Source organism: Jatropha curcas, chromosome 10 (assembly GCF_041381405.1).
Source record: "Jatropha curcas cultivar XTBG-Jc1 chromosome 10, XTBG_Jcur_1.0, whole genome shotgun sequence".
Classification (NCBI taxonomy): domain Eukaryota; kingdom Viridiplantae; phylum Streptophyta; class Magnoliopsida; order Malpighiales; family Euphorbiaceae; genus Jatropha; species Jatropha curcas.
Window position 1 is genome coordinate 25,209,983 of NC_143160.1, and position 20,200 is coordinate 25,230,182.

The 20,200-nt window shown below is 35.2% G+C and overlaps 2 protein-coding genes across 2 annotated transcripts; both read left to right on the plus strand.

Annotated features, from left to right (window-relative positions):
* The first annotated feature begins 870 nt into the window (after nucleotides 1–870).
* Nucleotides 871–3,530, plus strand: LOC105643740 (Kelch repeat-containing F-box family protein). Its single transcript, XM_012228937.4, has 2 exons — nucleotides 871–1,464; nucleotides 2,227–3,530. The coding sequence occupies exons 1-2, from the start codon at nucleotides 1,029–1,031 to the stop codon at nucleotides 3,180–3,182; spliced, it is 1,392 nt and encodes a 463-aa protein (XP_012084327.1). The 5' UTR covers nucleotides 871–1,028; the 3' UTR covers nucleotides 3,183–3,530.
* A 14,733-nt stretch (nucleotides 3,531–18,263) lies between these two features.
* LOC105643741 (mitogen-activated protein kinase kinase 5) lies at nucleotides 18,264–19,913 on the plus strand. Its single transcript, XM_012228939.4, has one exon. The coding sequence runs from the start codon at nucleotides 18,528–18,530 to the stop codon at nucleotides 19,584–19,586; it is 1,059 nt and encodes a 352-aa protein (XP_012084329.1). The 5' UTR covers nucleotides 18,264–18,527; the 3' UTR covers nucleotides 19,587–19,913.
* The last annotated feature ends 287 nt before the right edge of the window (nucleotides 19,914–20,200 follow it).

Sequence of the window (20,200 nt, forward strand, 5' to 3'; positions counted from 1 at the left end):
TGAGTCTGATGTTGAAGTGCCAAATAAAGAGAAGGAAGCATTACATGGATTGATAAGAAGGTATTTGAGTTTGATGTTGGAGTACCAAATAAAGAGATAAGCTTTAAAAATATCAACGTGATCTAAATATATGAGCATTAAGCCTTGTACTTATTGTTGAGTTTTAATTAGCATAAGAGGGTCTTTTTTTTGAAGTAGATTTTCTTAACATTTAAGTACTTAGCTTTTATGTACTGTGGGTATGAATGTTAGTTTATGCGTTTTATGCAATCGAATTCAAGAAAGTCAAACTCTTTTTAGTTCTTTATAAACTTGTTTTACTTATCAAAAATAAATTAATTTTTCTTGCATTTATTTTTTCACCGTGATATCTTTGGTTTATACTTCTAATTTAAGTATTGAATTAGAATCTATTATTCTATCCGAGAAGAAATTTTTAATTTAGAAATCAGGGTTCCTATTTTAAGATTTAGAGTTTATATATCAAATTTGATTTTACACTTTACGTGACGAGATGTCTCTTCTCTAGATCTAATAGAAGAAGATGAAAAATTGAGATCTTTTAGAAAAGAAATAGAAAAATAAATGCCGTTTTTTTTTTTTTGTTTCATCCAATTTTTTTTTAAAATTATTGAGTTTTTATTAAGAAAAAGGATAATTAGAAATTTTTAAAATTGGAAAATAAAGTAATTAGTGATAACAAATGGACTGAGTTGAAAATAAGGATTAATTCAAAGTGTGATAGAGAATTGAATCGAATGAAAGAAAGATGTGTTTGATTTTCTTGTCCTCGAGGCGATAAACTGATAACGGAAGGAACAGTAGAGAGTGCAGACAAACAAAATGGGCTCCCCACTCATCTCTCTCTTTCAAATAAGTAAAAAACGAAGGTAAAACGGTAATTTTATTTTACCACATTTCTCCAAAAGACAACAACAACACTGAGAGCTAATTCTCTCCCCTCTGTGACCTGTGCGTTAAATGCCAATATAACTATCCATAGACATTTCTTTCCAAGAAAATCAATAATGGCTGAGTCTGGAAACAGCTACAGAAGCAGTAGAAATGGATCATCATCGTCTTCTTCATCATCACCATCATCATCCCCAATAGTCAACATGTCCCCAGACCATCTCTTCACAGTCTTACTTCAACTCCCAATTGATTCGCTTCTTTCCTTTGCCATGACCTGCAAGAGATTCAGGTCCTTGGCAAGCTCTGATACACTGTGGGAGTCCATATGCAAGAGAGAGTGGGGACCTTCATCAGTTGATGCTTTAAAGTCTTGTATCAACAATCAACAGTTGCCATGGATGAGAATATACAAGCAGGTTTCGCAGCTTGACTCAATTTCTTGCCAAAAGCTCACTTTGTCTGAATCTGTAGGTCCATGCCCAAGAGCTTCTCACTCTCTCAACTTTCTTTCTGATTTCTTGGTTTTGTTTGGCGGTGGCTGTGAGGGAGGTCAGCTCAGCTCTTATCTTTCTTTGGGTGCTTTATTTTGCTGCTATTTTTACAATTTTGATTAGTGTTTTTGAAGCATGTAATTGGGTTTTTTTCATTAATCAAGATTGTGTGGTGGTTTTGCTGTTTCTACTTTGTACACACACAACTTCATGGTAAAAAGCTAATACAATTATGGATTCTCAATTGTTAGCCAATCAATAGATATCCAAATATGAAAAAGCCTTATTTCTTTACATCTCATAATCAATAAGTTGTTGTATATATATAGAGAAAGAATTACACCACAACTGTTTGGGATTATTGTAAAACTTAACTTCAAAACTAAACTGATAAAAGCCTTTGTTGGAACTATACATGTATTTGTGTTTAAAAGAATCAATATGTCCCCACTTCAAAATGAAATCACACAAATTTTTTTTTAATTTAGAATCACTTTGTTGTAGCAGGAAACATGGTGTTATTGTTTTGCTATTGTATTTGTTGTCACTGTTTGGCTTTGCACGCTTTATCTGCATTCACTAGACTTTATAGGTCTGAGACAGATACTATCACATTTGATTTTGTATGCTCTATCGCATCATATATGTTTGTGATTTAGATGTTTTTTTTTTTTTTTTTCTTGCCCATTTTTATGTGGAATCTTATAAAAATTACGACTTTTAACTGCCAGAAAAAATATTGAAATGTTCTGTTAAGCCAAGTATGTTTGTCCTAATTTCGAGATGTATAACTGTACCTTCTTTTCTTGGTTTTTTGTAGGACGCCACCTTGACGACACATGGGTGGCGTATATTGGGAAAGACTTTCAAAGGGCGATCAAGTGGCAGAAGGTGGAATCAGGAGTTCCAAGTGGGAGATTTGGGCATACATGTCTTGTCATTGGCCATCATCTTGTTCTATTTGGAGGGATCAATGACTGTGGGATCCGTCAAAATGATACATGGGTTGGGCAACTAGTTGTCAGTGATAACCTTTGTATTTCGCTCTCATGGAGGCTGCTAACAGTGCAATCACTTGCGCCACCACCTCGAGGGGCTCATGCTGCCTGTTGCATTGATCAAAGGAAGATGGTTATCCAGGGGGGAATCGGGGTATATGGAGTTAGATTGGGTGATACCTGGGTTTTGGAACTTTCAGAAAATTTTTGTTTTGGAACATGGCGCGAACTTGTGACTCATCCATCACCTCCTCCTCGTTCAGGACATTCATTAACTTGTACTGGGGGAACTAGAATGGTCTTATTTGGTGGAAGAGGAGTGGGTTATGAGGTGTTAAACGATGTCTGGCTCTTGGAGATATCTGAAGATCAGCTAAAATGGGTACAGTTGCTCTATGAGTTACAAAACATACCTGATGGAATCTCCCTTCCCCGAGTTGGCCACTCTGCTACAGTAATTCTGGGGGGTAGGCTGCTAATCTATGGAGGTGAAGATTCATACAGGCATAGGAAGGATGATTTTTGGTTGCTAGATATTAGTTCAATTGTATCTTCTCGAGTCCAAGCAACTGCAATGCAAGCAAAAATGTGGAGAAGACTGAAAACAAAGGGTTATAAACCTAACCGCAGGTCATTCCATCGAGCATGTGCTGATCATTCAGGGCATTACTTGTATGTGTTTGGTGGGATGGTAGATGGCTTACTTCCGCCTTCTGAAGCATATGGGTTGAGGTTTGATGGAGAGCTTTTCCTTGCAGAACTTGGAACTCTGCTTTAGAAAGGAAAACAAAAGGTACTACAAAAGGTACTAAGCTATAATTGAATAAGTTTTGAGAATGCTAATTTTGCATATATACCTCATTAGCTGCTGTGCATAGGGTTCATGCATCAATGTTCATAGAAATAAGTGGCTTTTTAGGGCCTGTTAGTGATGTCAAATCAATTTTCTGAAGACCAAGAAGAGCAGGTTCAAGTGTGTTGGACGTGACAGTTAGATAGGATTAGCTTACATTCTTGTACAATGCAATGGTTAGGAACTGAAGAATAATTAATATTAATGTAAGAGAACCTGTCTCCAGTTTATCTCTTAATGACATTAGTTATAACAAATATTTGGTTAATCTAATGCATGCTCTTCAAAAGTGAGGCTATCATTTATGATAAAATTTAAAGCAATTTCCTAGAATTTTTTACTATATTTTTAGTACTTATATACAATTCCTCTAGAAACCTGATATCGTTTATTTATTTAATAAATGATCTAATTTTAGTATGCAAACAGAAGTTGTAGCTATTTAAAAAGATAACTTAATGTGGGAAAAACATTTTCTTAAAAAATGACTTATCCTTTTTGTTTTTTGGTTGATGTATTGAAAACCAACTCAAACCTATTCTTCGAGTTTTGAAATAATAATAATAATAATAAATAATATTTTTCTTTCAATTTACAGTTTTTATGAAACAAGTAACTACATAAAATGAAAATTTGAACACGTGATATTTGATAATATATAATAAAATATATTAAGGAATAATATATAAATTAAGGGATATTTATATTCCTAAATGTTCTCTAACTAGTAGATAGTGGAGATTCTCTACTATCCTTATCCAAATCTAACTATCCCTCCTCCTTTATAAATACTGGATAAGAAAACTTCTGGCCCTTTAACAAATTCTACTTTAGAAAGATTATAAAACCTAAGTCTAATTCTCTGGAGATTAACAAATTGGTATGATGAGCGCGGAACATACTTTTGATTTTCACTACTTTCAGTTCTCCCTATTCATATCACCATGGCTAATGGATCTATAAACCTCCCTAACATTGAAGGTTAAGGCGATAGTCACGACAAGGCTGACAAACATAATATAATGCCACCTCCACAAACAGCTGATCCTCATATTGCGGCGGCTCCAGCCCAAGCTTGCGCACAAAGAAACTAACGTCAAGGGGAGCCTAACATATTCTTGCCTCCATCCGAAAAACAAATACAACCAAACTCTGAATATTCACCTGAGGTAGAGTCAGATGTGGACCTCAGCATACTTGCTCCACATAACCAAGATTAGAGCCACAAAGCAAGTTGCTGACGACACTAATCTTAGAAACGTAGTCAAAGAATCGTTCAAAGAGTGCAGAAAATAAGAAGATGTGAAAGATTATGGTTTTAGGGAAAACTCACCCACGTCCACCAGTATCTTAGGGGCAGCATTGAAATAATCCAAAATTAATTTTCAAAGAGTTTTCATTTAAAAATTTAATTTTTAACTGCAACCAATGGAATCATTCAATGAAACTTAAAAGGGAATATTTTGTTATTATTAAACCGGACCTGTAAATCAGTTGAAATCCTCAAACCAGATGAAAAACTTATAAAACAGTTGAGAACCAGACTAAATCGCTGAGTTGATCAAACCAGTTCAAATCGAATCAGAATTACACGGTGTACGCTAGAAGTTTCCTTTTCTTCCTTCTCTTTCTTTCTTTTTTTTTCATCTCCTCTCGTTCTATTGAGCAGCACACAGCCACTCTCTCTCTCCTCCTCTCTTGTTTCCAGCCACCACCTGAGCTAGTCGACGCTACCTCCTCCTTGTCGTCACGCCGTTAGACTCTCTCTCTCTCCCCTTCCTTGCTGTTTCAACGTCACGAGCAAGGGGAGCTGCAATTTCGATCGAGAGCTCGCTCCTTTCTCTCCTTCTCATTTTGCAAGCGACTCCAGAGCGAAACACGGGTACTAGTCGACTTCCCTCCTCCCTGTGAACAAATCCCCTGAAGAGATTCGAGCTTTCGCCGGCGTATTGAAGAGCTGCCATTAACGATGGGTCTAACGTGACTGTCCAGCCGTTCCAGCCAATTAGAGGCCGGTCTCGTCCAACTGACACCAAATATGAACTCCTGAGTAATATTCGAGCAAGATATTGTGAAGAACGCTCGGTTCTGAGAGAGTCACGATTTTTTGTCCATCGTAAACGGCGCTGCCGGTGGCAGTTTGGCGATTAGCCGACGATTTCCGGCGAGACCCCGGGAGGCAGAACTCGAGATGTACACTGAACTTGAATCTGAAATCCGATTTTTAATTAGTATAATTTAAGATTCAATTTATCAAATTTAATGTAAATTTCAATTTGAAAATTATTGTTATTGGATTAAAATAATTTTGATTAAAGTAATTAAGGATTAAGTATAAGATATGGACCTCATTAAATTGGACCAAATTATAATTGCCACCATAAAAATAAATTGAGAATTTGATAAATATGAGGTTAATGTGGATTTTAGATTATATTAATCTTAATTTAATTTAAGCTAAGATCCATTAAGGATTATAAACCAAATAAGGAAACAAATTGAATATTTAGTGTTATACGAGTTATTTGGGAGACAAAAAGTTATTTAAGTTTATGTTATATATGGATTAAAATGATGGACTAAAAGAAGTATTAGATTTAGTAGCTAATCTCGGATTTCACCGAAGGATATTACTTTTTGAGTAAAATGATCAGATAAGGAATTGTTTATATAAGAGATTTGTTATTTGATGACTAGTAGAGGAAATAAATCAAATAGAGATTAATAAAAAATGTAAGAGGATTTTTTGGGATTAGATTAAAGGTTATTTTACTTTATAAGTTAAGAGTTGACTATGAAATTTCTATTTATGGTAAATGGATATTAGAGTTATTGATTGCTCGATGAAAGGGCTATGTGAGTAATGATTAATATGTATAGTTAATACCTTAACAAATAGAAAGTTCTATTGGAGGGGAAACACTATCAAGAATGCCGATAAGATTTAGATTAATTAAGCAGTCCAATATCTAAGCAAATATATGCTTGGTTAATTATTATTTAATGAAGGTCATCTATTTAATACAGTCTTTCCTTTATATTTGTGTTTTATCTAGATTGTCCAAGTTTGTCTATCACTCCTACTAGTCAAAATTCAAATGGAGGCTTGCTCCTTCTTTTATCACTGTGAGTAATAATAAATTATGTACACCATTATTTGCATACATATTTAAACCATTTCACATTTTATAAATATACATGTATACAAATGATATTTATCCTTCACTCTTTTAATACTGTATTATAATAATAACACTACTTACATTATGATCTATCATATAAATTATAAAATTATAAGCATATAAGAATTATATAGTTATATACATTCCATAGTCATACTCATGTGTTTATTGATCTCCTATGCAATTTACTATGTTATATGAGTAGAATGGATTACTTGCGATATGTCTAAACCGTGGTTTGTTTATGTGTGAAATTGGAATGAACTGAATCTTATGGCAAAACCACAGGCTGGACTCCTGTTAGTAATAGAAAGAAAGAGATAATGGAAAAACAATGTGAGGACTGGTCAAGTGAGGAATAAACCAGTTGATTGTATGGGGGATCGGCTCCTCGGCTCATACTTTGGGGATGAGCTCGGTCCGTAGTGGGGGATGGACTCCTCGTGCCCCGATAAAGGGATGGACTCCTTTATCGTGAAATATGATTATCAGATTACTTGTGAAATGAGAAAGTAATAATGCCACTGAGTAACCTTTCCTTGATGTGACTGTTTGAATGTGATATTATTGTGGTTGTTGATGATGAGTCATGCGCTTGGTTGCATGAATGCTCACTATATAAAGTTGAAAAGCATTTTGCGTGACTGTTTGAGTTATGCATTAATTATTATTATTCACTGAGTTTATGAAATTCACCCCTCTTTCCTTAAATCTTCCCAAGAGGTAGACACTATGCTGGTTCAGATAAGCTCTGCTTCTTTCTCCGCAGATTTACAACAGTGATTTCTAATTATGAGTAATGTTTAGCAAATAAGATAATAGGTGTAAAGTATACTCACACCTATATATTTGAGCTCTGCAGTTAGGGAGTCATGTAATACAAATTACTTTGTAAAAGTTATTTGTGTATTGTTCAATAAACTTGTGGACCTTCTAATTGACTTTCTAAGAGTATGATTGGTCCAATTTGCCCATATTGTGGACGATGTAAATAGTATATGAAATACAGGGTCGAGCTATGAATTATTTAAAAAATGGAAGCTGGGCCAGAGATATGATTCGATAGTATGATTTAATATTGTCGTATTATGGGCTTATTGTTCCTGGAATCGGCTTTAAAGAAATGGATTAAAGTGAGTTAGGCTTACTACAGGCCTCGAGGGCCTTAAACTTACCTGGGCCCTAGTGCCGGTCAGGCCCACGGTTTTGGGTCGTGACAAGTACTCCCATCGAAGTTCAAAATACCCAACTTCTAATCCTATGACGGATCCATCGACACTGCAGTCACTTGATAACTTTGCAAACCATGATGTATCTACAAACCAATTCTGAAGACATTATATGCAAGGTCTTCCCTATCACCCTTAAAAGGCGCACTCAAGAATGGTATCGGACTCTCAAAATAGGATTCATCCAATCATTCCCTCAATTAGCAACTACATTCCAAGCTTGATTCATAACAAGCGTACCATCCAGAAAAATCTCATCCGACCTAGTGAATGTAAAAAGGGAAGAAGGCGAGCCATTAAGACAGTACGTCTCAAGTTTCCAAAGCAGAGCCATGCAAAATGAGAACCTGAATAATGAAGTGGCAATCAGCGCTATGACGAAGAACTGTAAATACAACAAACTATTTGGAAGCCTGAGCATTGACCCTTCTATAACTTTTGCAAAGCTTATAGCTCAAGCTCATAAATACACAAAGTTGGATGAACCCTATGGGGCTCAACACTGAAGATCACCCCTAGAAGAAAAACCTAGAAACAGGAGACATCCTTCTCCAAACAGAAGGCGCTTGCCTAGGAGAAGGTCACCCCTTCGACATCCTTGGACGAGCTATATGGTAAGAACATCTTACCTTAAAAAAGATAGATTGCACTAAGATCGAGAGTTCACCTCCTTGAATAGGCCGCGTTCGAAAATATTATCTTGGGTAATAGAACACGGAGATAAAGTTCAACTCAACTACCCTAGAAACTTGAGAGAAGATACCATGGGACAGAGACAAAAGCAAGTATTATGAGTTTCATAGCGACGTTGGCCATGACACCGAGGCTTGTTGGTAACTTCAAAAAGAGATTAAGGGCCTCACATAAAGGGGCGAACTAAGAGAATTTGTCGGGCGCATTAGAAAAGATCAACAACTTAAACCCTCTCGAAGGAAAGAAAAACAGGTAGTACAACACAATACTCTTGGCACAATTCACACAAATTCAGTGGCTCTATAGGTGGAGATATCAACTCAGCAAGAAAGACAAGGGCTATAGAAATCTACCTAAATAAGATTAGTTACTCGAGCCCCAATCTCACTCTCAGATGCTGATGGCGAAAATGTGCACATCCCATACAATGACACCTTAATCATAGAAGGGATCCTATAAAACTTCTTGGTGAAAACAATCTTAGTAGATGATGGAAGTGCAGTTAACCTATTAACAATGTAAGTCTTCAGCGCTTCAAAGCTAGACGGGCGAAGCTAAAACCTGTCTAAACCCCTCTAGTCGAACTAGCAGGAAAACCAGTCACAATAGTTGGGTCCACAGATGTAACTCTAGAGCTCGGAACAACAGGGGATCATGAGAAGACTCAAAGCAGAATTCATGGTGGCGGAGATACAGTTCCCATACAACGTCGTACTAGGTAGACCCTCCTTATATGAGTTGGAGGCAGTTTCTTCCATCAGGTATTTAACTTTAAAGTTTTATTTTGATAACAACAAAGTTATTGTAGTCAGTGGTAATTAAAAGATGGCTCGGGAAGCATAAATGATAGCACTCAAAGGGGTGCCACTCGCCTTACCCATAATGTGGATGACAACCGAAGGAGACAATACGACTCGAGATGAACATCCACCTTTTGACATACCAAGAGAGAGCTTGGAACTGAACCCAACACCTGTGTACGAACTTACCAAATGGGAAATTGAATAGGGAAACATCTGACTTTAGCCACTGAACTCCCTATAGAGTTACAAAGCAACATCAAAGAAGTACTAAAAGAAAACTCAAACAGCTTCGCCTAATCCACCAAGGACAAAGTAGGGATTAACCTAAACACCATGTCCTAAAAACTTAGCATTGATCCAAACCACAAGCCAGTTAAGTAGAAAAAGTGAAGTCATGGACTCGAGCGACAACAAGGCATAGCGACCGAGGTGGACAAGTTTCTACAAGCAAGATTTGTAAGGGAGTTATATGATCCCGAGTGGTTGGTGAATGTTGTTCTAGTCCCTAAACCAAACGAGAAGTGGAGATTATGCGTAGACTTCAACATTCTGAACAAAGCATATCCCAAAGACCCTTACCCACTACCCAATATTGATCAGTTAGTGGATTCAACAGCTAGATACGAAGTATACAGTTTCGCAGATGTGGTCGTCGGATACCATCATTTCAAAATAAATGAACTAGATGAAGAAAAACTGAGCTTCATCATAGATAGAGGAATTTACTACTATCAGGTTATGCCCTTCGGTTTAAAAAATGCAAGAGCCACATACTAAAGACTTGTCAATGGCATGTTTCAGCATCAAATAGGGAAAACGGCAGAAGTATATGTGAATGATATGATTATCAAGAGTACTCAGGCCTCGAACCACCCTACTCGCTTAAAAGAAGCATTCGAGATCCTGAACAAGTTCAACATGAAGCTGAATCCAGACAAGTGCATGTTTGGAGTAAAAGCAGGTAAGTTCCTGGGTTTCATGATATCACATCGGGGAATAGAGGCGAACCCTGAAAAAATAAAGGCGATCCTAGAGATGAAAGCATCAACCAACATTCGTGAAATATCGCAGTTGAATGGCCGAATAACAGCCCTAGGACGCTTTATCTCATGTTCGGCCAAGAGATGCATGCCATTCTATAAAGCCCTCAAATAGTTAAAGGGCTTTCGATAAGATGACAAGTGCAAGATTGCCCTCGACAAAATAAAGGAATTCCTCTCCTCAGCTTCGCTCTTAAGCAGACCTAAGAAGGATGAACCTTTTTACCTATACCTAGCCGCCACAAAGAGCACAGTACCATCAGTCTTGATCAGGGAAGAATATGGAGAACAATACCTTATTTACTGTAGCAGCAGAGTGCTCCAAGGAGCTGAACTGAGGTATCTTAACATTAAGAAGCTAGCATTTATTGTCCTCATATCGGCAAACAGTTTACGCCATTATTTCCAATCTCACGTTATATTCGTCAGAACTAACCATCCTTTGAAAATGGTACTATACCGAGCAAAAACCTCAGGTAGGCTAGTGTATCAATCAGATTAGGAGAATTTAATATCAGGTACACACCTCGTATCGCCATAAAGCACAGGTATTAGCAGATTTCCTAGCTGAATTCTCAAAGGAACAAGGAGAGGGTGACCAAAAGACTGAGGCTAAAACTCCGAATGACATAACTTGGCAACTATACACTGATGGAGCCTTAGGAAGTTCAGAAATAGCCGCGTGCATCATATTATAAGGGATCGAAAAACTAAAGATACAGTACGTCATCCAACTGAACTTTCCCATGACTAATAATGGTGTCGAATATGAAGGATTAATCACAGGACTAAAGTTAGCTCTTGAGATACGTGCCCCTATCCTCCACATCTTCTTAGACTCACAGCTAATAGTGAACCAAACAATAGGTGAATTCACCACCAAAGAGGCAAAAAGAATTAAGTACCACACTCCTATGCAAACTAGAGAACGAAGGGAGCACTTAGCAGCTCGCTCGAATTGATCGAGCAAACAATATTAAAGCAGATGCCTTAACCAAAACCATGACACGCAGAGAAGAATTACCCAAAGAAGTAATGTTGGAACTACAAACAACCAAGTCATGAACAAAACAAAATTCTCATGACAGTCCACTTTAATATGCACTCTCGAACAAAATACCCATTGAATGCACTCTCGAACAAAATGACAGTCCACTTCAATATGCTTTGTGCACAATTCACCACCAAAGAGGCGAAAATAATCAAGTACCACACTCTGGCACAAACACTCATGCGCAAACTAGAGAATGAAGGGAGCACTTAGCAGCTCGCTCGAATTGACCAAGCAAACAACATTGAAACAGATGCCTTAGACAAAACCATGACACTTAGAGAAGAATTACCCAAAGAATTAATGTTGGAACTACAAACAGCCAAGTTATGAACAAAAAAAAATTCTCATGACAGTCCACTTCAATATGCACTCTCGAACAAAATGCCGATTGAATGCACTCTTGAACAAAATGACAGTCCACTTCAATATGCTTTGTGCATTCATGATAAATTAGGTCATTTGCAATGTGACAAGTAGTTTGACCATCACAAAATAATTAACCTATTGTTGAATGTGAAACATGTAAATCATAAAGCAACTGGTGTAACCAGACAATCTCATAAGTAGCAGAAGCCATAGAACGATATTCTGCCTCAGTAGATGAGCGGGACACGGTTACCTGTTTCTTACTTTTCCAAGTGCTAGGAGAATGACAAAAAAAAATAATAAATAAACCGATAAGAGAGCGACATGTAAGTGGGCAACTAGCCCAATGGTTTCTTAGTTTTTCAAGTGAAAGGAGAATGGCCAAGGAAAAAAAAAACCAATAAGAGAGCGACGTGTAAGTGGGCAACTAGCCCAATCCGAGTCATATAAAACTTTGAGTGACAAGGAACTTGATGAAGAGAGAAAAATTCCTTGACGTGGTGCAAGCTTAAGATAGTGCAAAATACGAAGAGTTGCAAACCAATGACTTTGTTGCTGTTGATGCATGAATTGAGATATCATTTGAATTGAATAACAAATATCGGGCCAGTAATGGTAAGGTAAATCAGCCTCTCGACCAACCTTCAATAAGATTTAGGATCTTCAAGAAGAGGACTCATCCAAAGGTAATCGATGATGTTGCTCTATAGGAAATTGTACTGGTTTAGATGCCAACATGCTTGTTTCTTGTAAAATGTCCAACGTGTATTTTCGCTGGGAAAGGACTATTCCTTCTGAACTTCGAGCAACCTCAAGACCAAGAAAATACTTGAGAGAACTAAGATCCTTGATAGGAAACTAGGAAGCTAAAAAACTCTTTAAAGCCTTTAATTTGGAAATAACATTTGTGGCAAAAACACCATCATCTACATACACAAAGTATAGCAACTAAAGAAGAACCTTGTTGATAGGCAAATAATGAAGTATCTACCTTGGATTGTCTAAATCCAAAAAGTAAAATAGCATTAGAGAGTTTTGTAAACCACTATAGTGAGGCTTATTTTAAACCATAAAGGGAATGACGAAGATGACATACTCAGTTGTCTCCAATTAGCAAATAACTAGGTGGAGGCTGAATATATAACTTCTTCATGCAAATCACCATGAATAAAAGCATTTTGGATATCCAATTGGAGAAGGTCTGAATTTTTCACAACTGCAACAGCTAACAAAGTATGAACCATAGTAAGTTTAGCTACCGGAGTAAAAGTTTCATGATAATCCAAACCTTTAACTTGAGTGTCGCCTTTAACAAGGCGTGCTTTATATCAGTCGATTGATCCATCAGATTTATACTTTATTTTGTAGACCCATTTACACCCAATAACATTCTTATTGAGAGGCAGATGTTCTAAAGTCCATGTATGATTCTACTCAAGAGCTTCCAATTCATTTTTCATAACCTCCTTCCAATGGTCCACCAACACTGCTTGTTATAAGATGTGGGTTCAATATTTTGGTGATTACCGATAAAAACAAGCATGTGCAGAAGAAAATTTTGAGTAAGAAACATAATTAGATAAGGGGTAAACTGGACCAGTAGCTAAGTAAGCCACATTGGAAGAGCCTGAACAATTGCCGTTATTATTTTTTAAAAAATTGAGTTCATAATCTTTATAGCGAGGTGGTTGAACTTTAGAGTGTTGGAGTCAGCTTGAAACACATGGTGCAATAGGTGGTATACTAGATACTGGTGGCGGATCATTGGTAATTGGTGGAACATGTGGCGAGTTTTGTGGTTGTGTAGAAGACACGATATTATTGTGGCTAAACATATCATTATAAGAAGTCATCAATGGGTAATGGTAAAAGCACTTTAGGTTGTGAAGAAATGTTTTCTTTATGGGAAAATTTTCTCATAAAAAATTACATCATATGACACAAAAGTTTTATGTGATTCAAGATTATAAACCTTATAACCCTTTTGACCATATGGATAACCAAGAAAGACATAAGTTATGGCTCTATCATGAAATTTATCACGAGACTATGGAATAACTGAAGTATAACACAAATACTCAAAAACACGTATATGAGTATAAGAAGGTTTAGAAGAAAATAACAACTTATATGGGCTTTTTCTAGATAGAAGTGGTGACGGTATATAATTTATTAAATAAGCAGCAGTTAAGACACACTCCCCCTAGAATTTAATAGGTAAACCAACTTGTAACCTTAAGGCTCTAGCTACATCAAGTAAATGTCTGTGCTTATGTTCTACTACACCATTTTTTTGGGATATAGAAACGCAAGAAAATTGATTGAGAATCCCTTCTCATTGACAACTTTGTTGAAGAAAAATATTTGTAAATTATGTGCCATTGTCACTACAAATGGTTTTTACGAGACGATTGAATTGTCTATGTACCATGGCAAGAAAAGGAATCAAAATATGAGAAATTTCAGTCATAGATTTAAGCAAATATATCCAAATAATTCTTGTAAAATCATCAATGATAGTAAAAAAAAAATAATCAAACTTAAACAAAGAAGGTGTATAATGGGGACCCCATAAATCACAATGAATCAAGTCAAATGCTTTTTTGGTTTTGATAGAACTAATAGGAAAAGGTTGCTAAGTTTGTTTAGCTCGATGGCAAACATCACAACAATAATCAAAATCATTGAAATTAAAAGATGGAAATTCAGAAATATGAGGCAAGTGATGAAAAGAAACACGACCAAGACGTTGGTGCATAAAAATCTGATCTTTATTTGATGATGCAAAAGTAGAAATTAGTGCTAAATCTTGGAAATAATAAGGTCATTCCTCATTTTACCCATTCTAATCAGTTTACTCGTGGCTAGGTCCTGTAGTACACAAGTTTCTTTGGCATGCCTTGGTTGTTTACAATGATCACAAAATAATTTAGAGACATCTCATTTACCTGTCCCTAGCCGAGAATTTTGTAACTTGTTTCCTTTGGAAATTACAAATGTCGCCTTCTCCAACGAATTATTCCCTTTGCTCTTAGAAAGTTGTTGGTGTCGTTCCTATTGTGTAACTAATCCATACACACGTGCTAGAGTTGGTAAAGGTTATGTTTTCAAAATCTGAGATCGAACAACATTGAATTTGTCATTCAGTCCCACAAGAAACTGATGAACCCTTTCTTTTTCTTTTTCTTTGTCTTTTGTTGCTATATATTCCCTGGAAGCACCATAAGTGCATTTTGGCAATGGAGAATACGATGTATGTTCATCCCATAATCCCTTCAATTTGGTGCAATAGCTAACCATCATTTGAACACCTTGTTCAGTGTTCACAATCTCCATCTTTAGTTGTGGACTCGAGCAACATTCCCTTGTGAAAAATGCTTCGACTAATCATCCTAGAGTTCTTTTATTGTGTCAAAAAAAGCCACACTATCATGAAGCGACAAATGAAGTGAATTGAAAAGTCAAGAGAACACCATAGAATTTCCTTTAACCTACGCAGTTTCATTTGTAGAATTGGTTGCAGATCGTGAAAGACTACCATCTATAAAGCTAGACTTGTCTTTGGCCAACAAGACGTTTGTCATGGCCCTTCACCATGTTGCATAATTGTCTTACTTCAGCAAATATGTGACTAGAGAAACTTCAGGATTATCATTTTGTTGCAGCGTTATGAAGAATTTGCTGTTGTCATTTTGATATCTTGGTTTTTGGTTTTAAAACAACCGCTCTAATACTATATTAAACTTTAATAAAGGAATGGAAAGAAAAGTAATAACTTGTATAATTCAAAGAGAGCAGTAAATTCTTTCATAGATACAACTTAAACAAACAAAACTAAAAAAAAAATCCTAAGATTAAGTATGGATAAAAAAAAAACCATATATTCAAAATACAAGTAAATAACAGCTGCTAGAATATATGCATTTGATTTTGTCGAAGCTGTTATAAATCACGTGTTACAACATGTTTTGTGGTACCCTAAACTTTGTGAGGGATCTATTATGCCTCCTGAAGTTATGAATTTTGGTAACATTGTACTCTTATCCATACTAGTAATAATAATTTTGAGTTATTTTTGAATTTAATTGTGCAAAATATTCACTTGATGTGTGACTAGTATAATTTTTAGAATAATAATTTTCACAGTTTTCAATTATCCAATAAGTATTTAATCGATCGAATTTTACAAGTTCGAGCGTTCAATAGAATAATTTTTGCAAGTTAAAAAATTTAATAAGTATAATTTTTATAAGTTGAAATGTTCAACATATCAAACTAAAAATTAAGGGTGCCACAAGATTTTTCGGATAAAGTACATGGATAAATTTATATATTGAGCTTGCATATCTACTATATGGTATTTAGGTAATGTGTAGGCATAGACAACATAGTTTTGTTTCCGCATCAATGTAATGCATGGCAAGCACATTATATAATACTAACAACTTTATTGTTCATATTAGTAACTATCTAGCACACCAAAGTATAGTTTAGTAGTAAGTGCATATAGGTCTAGCAATAGATCTAGGTTGGAATCACACTCCCTCGATATTAATATATATATATATATATATATTAGTAACTGTTTTGACCATCATTCTCCTATTTGTTGTTGAATCATTTCTCGTTGATCAAGTCAAGATTCTATTGTATAAATTGTATAATGGAGTTTTATATAAAGAGGAGGTCATACTGTGGTTGTTGCTGAGCCTTGTTTCTTTTTCAAATAACTAATAAATTAATAATATTATTAATACTTTTCAAAGTAATAAAACTTTAGATTTCTATTTTTCTAATACTTAATGAAATTAATAATATCAATGATATTATTAAAAATTGTATATAAGAAGTTAGAATAAAAATAAAACATTAAAGAAAGAAAAAAATATTAAGACTCCACGACTAATTATACTTTGACATGCTAAAGAAAGAATTAAGGTTTAATGCACATAATAATATTATACAAAGAGAAAAACTTGTTTCAATGCTCATAAAATGTCAACGTGAGAAAGGAAGTGTGACATTACATAAATAGTTTGAGAAATCACAACACAACAAACCCAATGTATAGCTCACGACATGACCAATGTGTATGCCTTACCCTTACCCGTGAGTCACCGCTCAGGCGCGTGCAGCTTTACCCGGTCTGCTTCCATGATCACCGATTATTTTTAAATTGAGAATCAAACTGAGTTTAAATCGAAATTATTAACTCGTAATTAACATTTGTGTATTATGATTATGTTTCGGTTTCTCAATTTTTATAATAGAATCGCTAATTTGGTTTGGTTTAAGATTGTAAGACCAAACATCATAAAAAAAGCTTAAATTTATTTTCTATTTTTGTTATAAATTTTAAATAAAATTGAAGATTTTTTTATTAAATTTTGTTAATCTTTTTTTAATAATACTACTTACTATTGTTTTATTATGGTAACAGACTACAAAAAAACAATTTCAAGAAAAAATTTAAAAAAGGCAAAGAAAAACATGGTTTGATTTTTTATAGAAAATCATAACTTTTAATTTCAAAATCACATAACTGCAATTCGATTTTGATTTCATTCTTACTAAAAATTAAAATCGAAAGTTCTAAAAGCAAATTAGTTTTTAATTGTGTTAATAATATATTCCCTCAAACTTTAAAAACGCTATAATACTGAACATTATAAATAATAATTAAAGTGTCAATCAAGTCAAAGCATAAATGTTTTGTGAAAAGCTGTTGTCAAATAGAACTTTAAATCAAAATTGACTATTATAAAATCGTAGATATACTATATCTAGGATTGTTGGTGGATTGATTTAGTTCGATTTGAATATAATAATTAAATCAAATCTAAAATGATAGTTTGGAAAAATTAAAACCAAATTAAATTATTCAAATTTCAAGCTAAATTAAATCTTTATTGCATTTTGACTTGGTTCGGTTTAGTATGCGATTTGGATGGCTTGAAAGAAAATAAATTAGACTTCCGTACTTATCTAATTAATAAGAAAAAAAGAAATTAACATTATACTAAATATAAGAAATGAATTAATACAAACTAAGCTATAAAATATACATAATTATAAACTATGCAAATAAAAATATACATAATTTTAAGTAGCTATTGAAAATTTTTAAATTAAATTTTTTATATTTTATTCTTAGTATGGTTTAAAAAAGTTATATGTTAAATAAGATGTTAATTAAATATAAAATTTAAATTTTCATTTATTTTTATATTTACTATTAAAAATTATAAAAAAATAATATTTGCTCACATATAATATAATATATATGATGATATGTTTCGGTCTCGGCGATTTTGATATAAAAATTATAAACCAAATAAAAAGTTTGATTTTAAATTTTATAAAACTAAATTAAGCATCAATTTTTTAAGATTGCGGCTTTAAATGGATTCGAATGAATTTGATTTGGTTTTTTGAGATTTAGGCATTTTGATGAAGATCCTTAACTATACCCACCAAACCATAATGTCGATATATCGTCTGTTAATGTTTGTAGTTCACACATAAACAAAGCGCGTGTTTCTTTCTGTATACCCTTAAAATCTCTCTCCTCAAAATGAACTTCATTTGTTTTTATTTTTTTTATAATATTTTTGAGTGGTTTATTTCTCTGTCTCTCATATTACAAAAAGGGCAGTCACAGATCATATTAGCTCTCTATTTTCTCCCTCAATATTTTCCTTCTGCTTTCTTTCTCCTCTCCTCTCACTTCCAAGAACTTTCTTCCTATTTTCTTTCTTTCTTTCTATGGCTTGTATTTTTCCTAAGAAGAAGAAATCAAACAGCCCTATTAGACGGCGATGATCATCATTCATCATTGTTGACCCCCAAATTAAAACAACCCTAGAAACTGTTGATCAGATTCATTCAAATCTTTACCCAGTCATGAAACCGATTCAGCCACCACCAGCTATGGCCACTGGCAACGCCAACGCCAACGCCAACGGTAATCGAAGCCGTCCGCGAAGGCGGCCGGACTTGACGCTACCCTTACCGCAACGAGACCCCAAACTAGCTGTCCCTTTACCTCTGCCTCCAACATCTAGCTCCGCTCCATCAACAAGTCATCAACAAACTCAAACTCGACAACTAAGCTTTTCTGACCTGGATCGAATCAACCGAATAGGGAACGGCAGTGGCGGTACCGTCTACAAAGTGGTCCACCGTCCTACGGGTAGGCTCTTCGCCCTAAAAGTGATATATGGAAACCACCACGAGGATTCTGTTCGGAACCAGATCTGCCGCGAGATCGATATTCTCCGCGGCGTCAACCATCCTAACGTGGTGAGATGCCATGAATTTTACGAACATGGCGGTGAGATCCAAGTTTTATTAGAATTCATGGACGGCGGATCTCTAGAAGGGGCCCGTATCGGGCATGAGGCCCGCCTATCGGATGTTGCCCGTCAAATCTTGAGTGGTATTGCTTATCTTCATCGAAGGAAAATAGTGCATAGAGATATAAAGCCTTCGAATCTGTTAATTGATTCGAAAAAGAATGTGAAAATTGCAGATTTTGGGGTAAGTAGGATTTTGGCACAGACAATGGATCCTTGCGATTCATCTGTTGGAACTATTGCTTATATGAGTCCTGAAAGGATTAACACAGACTTGAATCATGGGCAATATGATGGATATGCAGGGGATATTTGGAGTTTAGGGGTTAGTATATTGGAATTTTATTTAGGGAGATTTCCTTTTGCTGTTGGAAGACAAGGCGATTGGGCTAGCTTGATGTGTGCCATTTGTATGTCACAGCCACCGGAAGCACCACCCACCGCTTCCAGGGATTTCCACCATTTTATTTCTTGTTGTCTGCAGAGGGAACCGGCTAGGAGATGGACGGCAGTTCAGCTATTAAATCATCCTTTTATATTAAGGAATAGAGAGGTGAATCAAAGTCTACATCAACTGTTGCCTCCCCCACGACCTCTTTCTTCGTAGTTTTTTTATTTTTATTTTTCTTCCCCCACCCCCCACCCCCCCTTTTTTTTTTTTCAAAATATATTATTATCTCATGATTTATTTTGATTTTGGTTTTCCCCTTTTGTTGCTATTGTTATTGCTGTTGTTATTAGTTTTTTTTTTTCTTCGATCCTTTTTTTGTAATTTTTCATATGATGGGTTAGATTTTTATTCTTAGGAGGAATGGGGGCCTTGGGGTTCTTATGTTTGGGTTTCAACTTTCAGTCAAGAATGGTATGGAACCTATCTGTCCTTCAATGATAAATTTTACCATGAAAAAAGAAATGGAAAAACTGCCTTCTATTACTTGCCTCAAACTTTTTTAATTAGAATCAGCACAAGTTGTATATTGGTTTTGAATTTTGCTTTTCTCAACTTGATGAACTGGTACATGAGGCCCTTGTTGTTATATTAATGATGCATGAGCTGTTATTGCTTGGTAGAGATAACCCAGTGTCGGTTGCGTATATTCTTTTCCTTCATCCATTGTTGATTTTAGCTGTTCTCGATCAGAAGTGGGTTGTGGGTTTATTGGAGAAGCTTAGGGACACATACGTTATTATCTGGAAGTGGCTATTATTGGAGAAGCTTAG

Excerpts from the sequence above, each read along its gene's own strand:
- LOC105643740 (XM_012228937.4), top strand. The coding sequence starts at position 1,029 with ATGGCTGAGTCTGGAAACAGCTACAGAAGCAGTAGAAATGGATCATCA. Across the intron at positions 1,465-2,226 it reads TGGCGGTGGCTGTGAGGGAG|GACGCCACCTTGACGACACA; the intron begins GTCAGCTCAGCT and ends GGTTTTTTGTAG.
- LOC105643741 (XM_012228939.4), top strand. The coding sequence starts at position 18,528 with ATGAAACCGATTCAGCCACCACCAGCTATGGCCACTGGCAACGCCAAC.